Source organism: Lupinus angustifolius, chromosome LG01 (assembly GCF_001865875.1).
Source record: "Lupinus angustifolius cultivar Tanjil chromosome LG01, LupAngTanjil_v1.0, whole genome shotgun sequence".
Classification (NCBI taxonomy): Eukaryota; Viridiplantae; Streptophyta; class Magnoliopsida; order Fabales; family Fabaceae; genus Lupinus; species Lupinus angustifolius.
Genome location: NC_032009.1, coordinates 686,425 through 699,552, shown reverse-complemented (window position 1 = coordinate 699,552; position 13,128 = coordinate 686,425). Strand labels below are relative to the sequence as shown.

The 13,128-nt window shown below is 27.0% G+C and overlaps 1 protein-coding gene across 1 annotated transcript; it reads left to right on the top strand.

Annotated features, from left to right (window-relative positions):
• LOC109344078 (NAP1-related protein 2-like) lies at window positions 6,999–10,376 on the top strand. The gene is made up of 10 exons (XM_019582692.1): window positions 6,999–7,201; window positions 7,288–7,410; window positions 7,501–7,551; window positions 7,663–7,734; window positions 7,827–7,940; window positions 8,044–8,105; window positions 9,195–9,258; window positions 9,414–9,470; window positions 9,605–9,646; window positions 9,967–10,376. The coding sequence occupies exons 1-10, from the start codon at window positions 7,085–7,087 to the stop codon at window positions 10,024–10,026; spliced, it is 762 nt and encodes a 253-aa protein (XP_019438237.1). The 5' UTR covers window positions 6,999–7,084; the 3' UTR covers window positions 10,027–10,376.

The window sequence follows — 13,128 nt, the reverse complement described above, 5'->3', positions numbered from 1 at the left end:
ATAGTAAAAAAATGTGATTTCATGGTAAACAAAATGATAAAAATGTTATTATATGTCACGTCTTGTATGTTTATTGTGTAACACTTGCATCTACTAATAATAATGTTCTTTCTCTTTTTCTTCTCAACAAGAATCTTGCTTTTTTTTTTAAAAAAAACTTATTTATGTGATAATATGTTATTAGTCAATATATGAAATGAGACACCATTTGAAATAACTAATTGATATCCAGTTTTGGGTTGTATGGTCCTTTTCTAACAAATGTTATTCATAAAAATCGAATTCTTAAACTTTTAGTCTTTATGAAATCTAATACGCCTTACATCACTATTTAACTCCTTATTAGACACTTGGCCAATAAGTTATGCACATTTTAAGGTTAATTAATATTTAATAGAACATATTTGATATGAAAATCAATTTATCATGTTTAAATATTATTTTGGATTGTTTCTCTTAATGAGAGCAAAAAAGTTCTTTCCTCTACATTAGATACATTGCCACCATTTGATTTATGTGAGTGTGAGTAAATATATGTGTGGTATTTCATGATAGAACTGGGAGATCAAGTAAATGTGAGGTTGTACAAGACATTCTCATATGTTGTATGAGTTGAAATATAATATCTCAAAAGTTTTGATTCTCAACTAAAACAACACTTCTCTGTTACTCAACTAAAACTTGATTATCATTTTCACAATCTGTTTCGTTTGCAACTTTTAATAATGTTTATATCTGATGCTATTTTTAATGACTCATTTAGCTGTGATTCAAAATTGTTAGCATAATTTTTAGGAAAAAATACATAAAGTTTCCCTAAACTTTATACATTTTGTAAGTATATATCATGAACTATTATTTCTTTATAATTACATCTTCAACTTTATCAATTGGTAAAATGCTACAATCAGATTTTATATGAGATAAAAATTAATTTCTAATTAAATATTATTTTCAAGTTCTAGATCAAAACGTCAATTTGAACTTTTCTTATAATACATAAAAGATTGTACTTATTATAAGATAATTTATTTATTTTTATTTTATAATAGGGATATAAATGTTCGGTAATATATTTTTATAGATAATGTTTTATATGAAAACAACATTTTTCAAAGGATATTATCCATATTACAAATAGATTCCTTTGATAGCACAACTTTGGCCAAAGAAAAAACACATGAAAATTCCAATAAAGATATATGTTTCTAGTTGCAGAGAAAGAAAAATGCGTGACATTTGATTCTAATTAAAGAGGGAGAGTTTTGAGGGAGTATAGCTGACATTGATGAAAAATATATAAGTGTCATTAATATTGTAAATTTGATAGTAGTAATTTTCTTATTATTTATGAGTAATTTAATAATATATTTATACATTGATTAATTTCATTAACTAATAAAATTTAAATAGTAATTTGAAGAAGAAAGTAATTCATAGTACTTGCTTACAAAAGATACAAAGTTTAGAGGGGTTTATGCAATTTTTCCAATTTTTTAAAGTGGAAGTCTTTTAGGCATAATTATTATGTGTTTGATTATTGGCATGATTTTAAGCATATTTTTTAGAATATATTGCCCAACAAATGTGCAATTATTCTCACTTATTAAACTGCTATATTATACAATTTTGTGATTTTCCTTGCTCTACCAAATTTTCTAGGATTTTCCTTTTTAAGAAAAAAGTTAGGATTCATCTAAAACTGGGGTGATTGATATGCTACGCGTAATTTGTAGAAGGCATTTTAAGAAATGTTGATTTTGAGACTGATCTGAATGCTATGAATAATGATTTATCGCCAATTCAATAGCTTGATTATAAGAGGATAATGATTTAATTACTATCATGATCTACGTATTTATTGTTTAGTGTCTTTATTAGTCGATCATGATCTAAATATTTCTTAGTTTGTTTAATTTAATTTCTTAAGTATGAGTCATGATTTATTTCTGAATGTAATATCTGTAAATTATTAATATAAAAATTTATACATATTTAGATAAGCTCATTATTCACTATTGTTTGTATTATTTTTATTTTAGATTTAATAATAATTAAAAAATGAATAGTAAATAATATAATAATAGTATAAATATTGTTAATACATATATTTTTTCTCTTTGTTTATTTGATTTTTAACATATTCTTCACGTGTATAGTGTATAATATTATATACCTTAGAATTCCAGTAATAATCACAAATTGCCCTATTGTAAGTCCACAACTAAAAAACAATTGAACAATATAATAAAAAGGTAATTGTGTCATATACGCTTTATATATTTATGATAACGTTATAACTTGTAAGTATACCATTTACTAACACCATTTGTAAGTATTGAAACCTGTACACAGTAGCTTTTGTTTTTAATAGTTTTTTAAATGCAAAATATAGGTAAAAGACATTTAAGTATATATTCTAGAATGATAAAAAAAATCAAGAACTCAATTCTTCAGAATAACTCCTCTTAAAAATAGTACTTACACATCCGAAAAATGATTAATTCATTTGTTATTCATAAGGTAAAAGGATTGTAATAAACAAAAGATATTTAAGTTACTTAATGATATAATTTATATATCTCTATTTTACCATATTTCTAAAAGTTGAAAGATGAAGTCACCATTTTCATTATCCCTTTATAGCCGATCAAATTTGTGTTGTTGTACAATTTTTTTTGGTCCTCAATTGGTTGTTATTGATCATCTTGTAAAAATAATCATGTTTATTTCAATCAAAATATATAATCATCATTGTGACAATATTTACAACGACAAAACTTCAAATTTGGAAATTTACATAATTATATATTTTGAATTAAGAATATTATTTGAATATTACACGCTTGTATTCATAAATTTGAATTTACCATTGAAATATTTTATTGTCTTTTATTTCTTTAAATTTCATTGAACGCAATTTAATATTATATAAAAAAAATTCATTTTTATGTCAATTTAATAATACACATCACATGGCCACAATTTTTTTCTACTATAATATTTCAAATACATGCTAATCTAAAATTACAACTCCATCTCATTGTCATATTCTGGGACTAAAAACTAATCCATATAGTTTGCATAAAAATATGTATCAATCATATTTATAGTTTTTTTTGGTAAATAAAAATAAACATTTAAATCATATCAACTTTGTAAGGTTATATATTTTAAAAAAATAGTTATGTTTTAAAATTTAGGTGTAATCATGTAATACATAACACTTTTTATGACTAATGTATAATTTATTTTATATTTTATTAACAATGTATCAAAGAAACAATGAAGCATGTACTATGCCCATAATATGTGGACGACAATAATGAACAGCCGACTCAAGTCAACTCAAATTCATGCCATAACATGTGGGTATCAATTTCCTCAAACAACTACTACAAAAAAGGGGATTTTTCTAAAGTTTTTTTTTACTAGTGGCCATTAGAAAAAGCTACTATGTGTAATAATTATGTCACATCTGATCTGTTGTTCTATAAATTGTATCACTGCATGTATCATTAGTTATAATTGATCAAAAAAATAATTAATTATTAATTGTTAAACTTAAAAATATATTTTTAATCAATCATAAGCTTATGGAACTGTAGACCAGCATATATTATTTCACCAGCATTTGTTGTAAAAGGTGGCATTTGGTTCCTATCACCATTTAGAAAGATAATGATCATTCTATTATAAGAAGCGGAGTATTTGTCAATACCCTAATAGATTAGAAAGTTGATTGTTTTGGCTAAAATAAAAGTTGAAATCATAATCTCATATGTAAATTTGTCCTACAAAAATATTAAAATCTTTGTTTTCAACTTTGTTTATGCCTTTATGGTGTGGATTTTCAATTTTTTTTAATTTATAAAATGGCTATATTAAGATTATATGCTTAATTTTTTTTAATACTATCAAGCACCTATGGACAATACTTGATAGGACAAAAATATCATATATTTTATGGTGTGTTGCTAGGGTATTGACCAATAGAGTGTAATATATATCAACTATCAGTTAAATATTTATATAGTCGGTGTATTATCCATTTTTTTCTTTTAATTACTTTTTTGAAAAGTCGATACTCATTGAAAATGAATGATAGATGACACAATGATAATGTAAAAAACTTTAGCGTTGTGGATGTTTTTCTCTAACCAATAACCATGCAATTACAAATAAACTAAATATGTTAAACTTATAAAAAATAAAATAACATGACGTGGAAATATTAAATTCAGTCAAAAGATATTTTTATTAGATAAGTAAGTATAAAATTAATTAGTAGTATTTAAATATTAATTATAATCACATTAGGTAAGTTGATTATACAAAAGGTGATTATATAAGGAAACAAGTTGAACTATGCCTGTCATATTCTCGTGTCCTCCACTATTAAGTTTTTTGGTATTGTCAAATATATTCTTTCACCTTTTTGTAAGAAATTAGTTATTTTAGATGTGTGATTGTTCTTCCCAATAAATATCACTCACATGAATTGAATTATTAATCTTTTAGTCATTCTGTGGATATAACATGGTCTTACACTACTAGACTAATTTCGTATTGATATACACTATTTAGTTTGTAATCATATTTCTGTTTATATCCATTAATAATTACATGTATGTGAATTGTTTGAATTTGTTTTCATTTTCAAAGACTTGTACACAAATTAGTAAAGAAATATTTTCTTGTATAATCTTTTTATTTTTTTGTACTATCAAGTATATACATTTATCTTTTTTGTATAAGAAACTAATCACTTTTGAGGTTTTTGACTATCTCTCCCAACAAATATCACTTCTAGGAATATGAAAAATTGAGTGGATAAAAATAAATAATTGTAGTTATTAATTAAAATAGAAATTAAAACAAAAATAGAAAATGTTTGGTACAACAAACATGTCATATTATTTATAAGTAAAACATTTATAACTGAGTATTTAATGTTAAAAAATAATATTAAGAAGAAAAGAAACCTAATTTTTCTTTATCTCTATATTAATAATCTTATTGCTAATAAAAGAAGAAGAAGAAAAGAGACCCACTAATTAGTAAATTATAAAACATCACTCTATGGGTTGAAAATAATAATAAAACATATCCATTTTCATTCATAAGTAAAACATTTATAAGTACTAACTAGGTTTTAGATATAACCAAAGGTATTCTATTACTTTATTAATAAATTGTATTAATAATATTTTGAAAATGATTGTGATGATATTATAATATAAAAGACATAATAAATCCTATTTGTAGTAATAATATAATTCTAATTAAAAAGGAAACAAATAATAAAAGATAAAATAAAGTAATTTCAATTCAAAGAGATTTTTTACGACACTCTCTAAACAAATTTAAGATATAATCATTATAATACAATATATTATCTCTATATCTATCTATGATTTAGATATTTTAACATACTTTCATCTATTCTAATATTCTCCTCAAGCTAAATTAAAGCTTACTAAGCTTTAATCTTGTTATAAATAATCTCTGTAAAAGAGAAAGTAATCATAATAATTACATGAACTCTAGCAAATATAATGTTAAGGGTTGCAAAGATTGACGAAATCTACAATGAATATGATGTAACGGTAGCTACGACGAATGTAATATAAGGTAAATGAAATAAATGCTCTAAACATTAATGAAATGAATTGATCAATTATAAAAAATGAATACGGCAAACTCTATGCAAAAGAAACCGAAGAAGATAATACAATAATGTTTAATTATTCATTGCAGAAGTTATCTCCGAGCATCATGGATGGAAGCAAACAATAGTTAACTATCCATGATATAAGTTATTTCAAATCTAACACCATGGACAAAATCAAACAACACTTAACCATGATACTATGAAAGAAAGTGAACGATGAATAATTTGTGCTAGAGAAGAGAGTAAGAAATAAATATATTGAATCGAGAATAAATTGAAATTATATTGAATCGAATCTTTAACAAAATCATACAGCAACAAGAATATATCCAAAATAGAGAGAGAAAAGTGATGTGCTAACGATGGACTTTAGAATGACGATAAATAATCCCAAGGATGTACAATTGAAAAACCATCTCGCAAATGATCATAAGCCGAAGATATATACTATGCTGAAATTATATCCGATTTAAATATGGAAGGATAAAAGTGAATGCTCAAAATAGTATTTTATATTAATAATAGTGGTGATGTGGTGATATTATGATACAAAAGATATAATAATAACACTTATTTATATTAATATTAGACTTATAATTAAACAATAAAAAAATTAAAAAACATAAGAAATATTCTAAGATATACTCTAAATAAATCAAATCTAAGATATATCATCCTAATATAATATATTATCTCTTTATATATCATCTATATGTTATCTATAATATAATTTAAAATATTTTCATATATTCTACTACCATGGGCAAAGAAATAACTTTTATTTGGAATGTGCGAGTGTTTTTCTTAATAAATGTTATTTTTAAGAATTAAATCTTTAACATTTAGTTTAATATAATACTTGTAAGATTTTACACTACTAAATTAACATCTAGTTCTTAGATATAGTTAATGGAATGAAGATTTCAAAAGTATCTCTCATATCAATTTCACTAGTTTGACTTCAATATTTTTCCACCAAAGTCCATTTCAACTCACACCCTGATTTTCCATGTAAATTGAATATATAACAATTTTATATTTTCTAATGAACGATAATCATATATGAGAATAAAATATTTTTTGATAGGAGGAAATAAATTATATTTTTACGACCATTAAAATCAAGACATATATTCTTTTTAATCATTTTCTATAAATATATTTTTATTGGCCGAAAGAGATAGATTATCTTTAACTTTTGTGACAAATTATATGGTCTCATGAAGAAACCTCCATGTGACAGTAGTTGAAAAGACCAAAGTACCACGTTGAGAGACAAGTGTCGTGTGATAGTTGATTAATGGGTGACAAAAGAGTAGTATATATATATATATACAGCATAAACCCTAAACCCTAACAACTACTTTATCTAAAACTGCAGTTCATTAGTTTAGTGCAAGAGAATTGAAGATGGGAGGTGGTGACAACTCTAAGAAGTTGAAAGTTGAAGACAATTCTGAGGATATTGATCCTCAACTCCTTCTCTCCATCGAGAAGCTTCAGGAAATTCAAGACAACCTCGAAAAGGTTTTCTGTTTGTGAATTATATGTGCCTCTGTTTTTTGTAATGACAAATTCATAATTCATTGTTCTTTGTTTAATTTTCATTGTAGATCAATGAAGAGGCGAGTGATAAAGTGCTGGAAATAGAACAGAAGTACAATGAGATAAGGAAGCCTGTTTATGATAATCGTAACGAAATTATCAAATCTATTCCTGATTTCTGGTTAACTGCTGTTAGTTACTTACCCTTCTTTTCATTCCATATATATATATATTTCTCAATTTTATAAAAGAAATAACTTTACTTTGTTCTTTTTGTGCAGTTTTTGAGCCACCCTGCACTCGGTGAGCTTCTCAATGACGAAGATCAAAAGGTTTGTCCTCACTCCTCTTTGTGTTGTTGTGAATTCTGTGTTTTTGTTCTTTTCGTTAAATACACGGTTGAGTTAAGTCTAATTCATTGCTGAATCCTTATGTGATAATAGATATTTAAGTATTTGGATTCTCTTGAGGTTGAAGATCATAAAGATGTCAAATCAGGATACACAATCACCCTTGTAAGCTATCTCCTCAGTTAATTGAAGATAGCAGTTTTTTATTTTATTTTCTATCAGCTATAGTAATCACTTCTTAATTATTTGTTATTCAGAATTTCAAGCCAAATCCCTATTTTGAGGATGCTAAGCTTACGAAAACTTATACATTTCATGAGGAAGGAGCAACAAAGATTACTGCTACCCCTATAAAATGGAAAGAGGGCAAGGTAAGGTTATGAGTTATACTTTTCCCCGATCAGCTTCTACGAATCTGCAGTTTTAATGTTGCTCATTTTATTTTGAATTGATTCAAAATCCTTAAACATGTAGGGCGTACCCAATGGAGTTGATCATGATAAGAAAGGGAACAAGCGGGCATTTGTTGATATCAGGTTGGTGTTTTTATTTTTAAAGTTGATTACAGAAATATTATAACTCATGAGAAAAGCAAAATGAACTTCTGATTTTGTTTGGTTTCCATACTTGCTGGTGAGTATTTTTCAGAATCATTTCTCCAATGAGATAAGTTACATTCCGGCTGATCAATTAGCACATCAAGAAAGGGAACCTGATTATTGACCCCTGCTTGAATTACTAAACCAAATTCCAATCAATCTGTTTTTTTAAAGAAGATAGAGACAGTTTATCACACCATGGTCAAAGCCAGAGGAATGGAAATAAGGAAAAACGAGGAATTCCTAAATACTCACCCTTCACAGAGGGTGGCTAAAACCAACTACCTATTAAAAGTATTAATTGCATTATGCCGTAAGTTGGTGATAATGTAGGCCTATTTCTTGTTATTCCAGACCTAATCCTGGAAAACTGTCCTATTGCTGTTCTTGCATTGTTGCATATGTACCAAAGAGTATTAGCTATGAGATACTGTCCTCCCTCTATGCCCACCAAATAGGTGAACCTCTCGTTCTTCTACAAAATTGCACAAGGAGGAATTGTCATTTGTGCAGGTTAAACAGTGTAAGAAGAATATTATGCACCACTTTCCAAATGAATATTTTGGTGCTTGAGGATGGTAGAATGACGAGCTTAAATGGATATTTATTCTCAGCACATCCTTTAACTTGATTCCACTGTATTAATGCTTTTCTGATGCATGCTCCAACTATTTTTGCCCTCTTTCGGAACGCCTATTAAATTCTCCTTTTATCTTTCAAGAGTTGTTATAAAAGTGTCCTCACACTGCCCTGAAGTCCATAGCCTCGTTTTGCAATCATAGGAAAGATGCAAATCCTCAGAACCCAGACCAACCTTATCTTTTGAAATACACATGTTGCCAACTTTTCCTGTGAATACCCCATCCTTTAAGAAAATTTTCGTTCCTGATCGAAGACAGAAGTTTTTGCTTGTTAATTAATAGTTTGTTTATATATTTTCGGGAAATATACTGTTGAAGCTCCTTTTGTAATCTCTTCATGGAAGAAAGGGTTAATATTTTTAATTTTTTCTGTTAATGAATGCAGTTTCTTTAGTTGGTTCAGTGACTGTGACGAGAAAGATGATGATGTGGATGACATTCTCGATGAGGTATATTTTTATTGTGGTCTTGCAAAGTTCTTTCTATAGTTGTGCATCCATGCCATAGGTTTAGTGTCTCTCTACTACAATCATTGAACTTCTTTAGTTTGCTCCTTTTTCTGCTTCACATAAGTCCTAGTGTAATATTTCATTACAAATTTCAGGTTGCAGAATTAATAAAGGATGATTTATGGCCAAATCCACTTACATATTTCAACAATGTAAGCTAACTTTCAGCTTTCACATGTGCTCTCTTTCGAATACCAATTATACTTCAGATTTCACAGAATCATTCATATACTCTGACATTTTTCTGTCTTTATGTTTCTAACCTTAGTTGATTGTAATGGAACAGGAGGTCCCTGATGATGTCGAGACTATTGGTGGACCTTTTGAGGTACTTGAAATTATGTATTTCTCATATAAAAAAACACGGGCATTGGCAAATGCTGTCGTAGTATTTCTCGGAACAGTTATGCTAACCATTTCTATGGTTAAGGAACTAAAACTGCAAAATCTTCACTGGAAAACTACAACAATTAATTCTTAATCTATTACATATACTTCTTTCCATTGAAGACTTTGCATTTTTGGGTTCCTTAACAGGGAAATGATCAGCGAAATTGCTTGAACTGTGCTGAATCCATACAAAGTTCAGTCAGTAGGTACTCAAATTTAGTACTCTATATTATTATTAACTATAACTCTCATTGGCAGGAAAATGATGATGACGAGGATGACTCTGAAGATGATGATGACGACGACGAGGAAGAGTAGGATGATGAGGGCATTTGAAAGAGAGAGAAAAAAAACATTATGGTTACTTTTTTGTTTTTTCTCTAGTTATGAGTATGTAAGTGAGCTTTTGGGACTGGTGTCCATTGTCATTGTTTTGCGGTGTCAAGCTTATGTAGGTAACAAGGCCAGTTAGTGGTTTTCTTACCATAAACTTTTGATTATCCTTTTAAGTTATATCTGTTGCTTTTATTGGTTTTATTGGTTTTGGACTTCTGATACTTATGGTAATTAGCTTTTTCAATAAGCCCTTTGTTGTGGAACTTCACAATAAGGATATCATAGCATGAAGAATTACCGTTTAAAGCTTTTTACTGATATCCAATTCAATTGTTATGACTATTGTCAGAACGAGTCTACCTTACATTTTTTTTATTAGAATAAGTGATGAATAATTGAGTAATTCTATCTGTATAACTACTACACTTGGATTTAAATTGCCCCATTATCTAGAACTTCTCTTGGCCCTGTTTAGATGCAGTCATTTGAATATTCCAAGAGTAGAGAAGATGAAGTTAGTGGGGTTTGAAAGATGAAGGTAAGAGTATTAATATCAGGGTTGAGCATGGATTGCTTTAGGCAGAGTAAAGCTTGTGCCTTCCCCAATAGTAAATGTTGGTCATACCATTTTTTGAACTGGAATTAACTTGGCCCTAAATCGAAACTAATTGACCCCAAATGTTGACTGAGTCAATATTTGAATTTGAATCTTATCCTAAACCCAATGTATATCTCTTTAACATAAACAATTCTTAATATTACTTATTATTATTATTATGAATAATTAATTTAACATGTGAAATGATTTATGTATATATATTGTTAATTATGTATATATGATAAAAGAATTATAAAATCAATGATATTTTCGATTAAAGAGATGTCATTACTCTATATAATTAATGATATTTTTTATTAAAGAGATGTCATTACTCTGTAGAATTTGATTATTATATACACGTACAAACATGATGAGTGAGCGACAATGAGACATATTAGCTAGATCATATTTGTTACTTACTCAATCCTAAATGTTATTTGAGTCTAATTTTTAAACTCAAACCTGATCTTATAATATTTATTTTGTCACTTACTTTGAAATATTTATTTCTAACTATTACATTTCTTTAAAAGAACAGATTCATTATCTTTAAACAATTTTAAGTTTTACATTTTCTTGTCACAGACTATACCTACTTTCTTCCTTCTTATTATAGCATTGTGATTTTCAATATTATTTTTGAGATTAATATGCCAAATCACCTGTGTATTTAAAAGTAGAAAAAGTAATTTAAAATAAACCAAATATGTTATGTTATATAAAATTGCATATTGCATAGGAAAATCAAATTTGTATAGCCAAAAGTAGTGTTAGGAAGATAGTTTGTCATTTAGGAAATGGTGATTGATTTGTAAAAAAATAATTTGAATAAATATGGAGTTTATAATTTACATCAAATATTAATTATTTAATAGGAATACATTTATGTGATATTTGTAATCTACCATTGTCAAATAGGCTTACTAATATTATGATGATTATAGATATAGACTATAACATAAGATTTTATGGCTTAAGAGAAATAAACCCATTTAATTAATATTTTTATAAAAGTGTTGCATAAAATGAATTTATATTTAATTTCTTACAGGTTAATGTTTAATGAAATAAAATGGAAATATAGAGAAATTTGTTATTACCTTCTTTGACGCCATAATTTCAAATTGTAAAATGATTACATTTTTTTTAAGTAACCTAAATTAATGATATAAATTGTACATGAAAATAAATGAATAAATAGACGTAAAAGTAAATGTATGTGTTCATGGCTATATTTTCATTTAAAGGTCATAGCATAATCGACATTAAACAATGACCAATAACATCCATCACAATCAATTTAAAAAATGTATATCACATATTATATATGGTATATCATGCACCACTCCAAATAATACAATGTCATTATTTCATATGTTATGGTTAATGAAATTCTCTTTTAAACGATAGTCCCAATTAACTTAACTTAACGTGATAAGCAAATTATATTACTTTTAAAAGTACTTAGATGTTGATCAAATGTCTCGAGAAGTAAATTTACAAAATATGATGGTAGTCAGTTGATACGTTTGTGTTATGTACTTATGAATTACTAATAGCAAAATATATTCACATGATATATATGGGAAAATATTGTTTCAAACTTAGTCAGGTTCAGTATGTGGATAGTTAAGGATGAGGTCACAAAATATACATCAAACTATGATGTATCAAAATATAGTTCTCCCAAGGTTATACATAATTTATCATGCTATTAAATACATATTATTACATGTGCGAACCCAATCTTATAATATTTATTTTGTCACTTACTTTGAAATATTTATTTCTAACTATTACATTTATTTAAAATAACATATTCAATATCATATTGCGCAACAACTTTACACCAACAATCAGATATATACAAAACAAGGTTTATGAGTTAATCTTTAGTTATATTCTCCTTTAAAAAATATTATCTAAATTCATTCAACTTTTCCTAACATGTTTCCTTTCTTTAACATTACAAGTTCAATACATTGTACCACCATTTTTTACATTAGCATTGCATTGCTACAAAACATGTTTTAGTAAGTATTTCTCAATGACATTTCATTTAATAAGTTATGTAATCACTATTTAATTTAATTCATGCAATACATATTATTACCCAATGAAAAGATTATATTCGGGCCAAACTAAGTAAGCAGGTAGGACTGAATACTTATGAGATTTTTAAAATTTTATGAGGTCCAATATACAAAATTTGGAGTTCAAAAATTAACTCTATAATCATTTATATTGTATGCCCATTTTTTATTCGGCTCAAACCATGCGATGGCCGAGCCCAATATAATTGGCCATGCTTGGGAGGGGTACACATCTGTTGTCTCACTCTTTGTGTCACTCCATATGCCATGAATTATGATTGGTCAGAAAAAATATATTTAAGTTAAAATTTAATTATTAAGTATTTTTCTGACTAATCACAAGCGCATGACACATGAAGTGGCACAAAGTGTGGGACAACAGATGTGCTC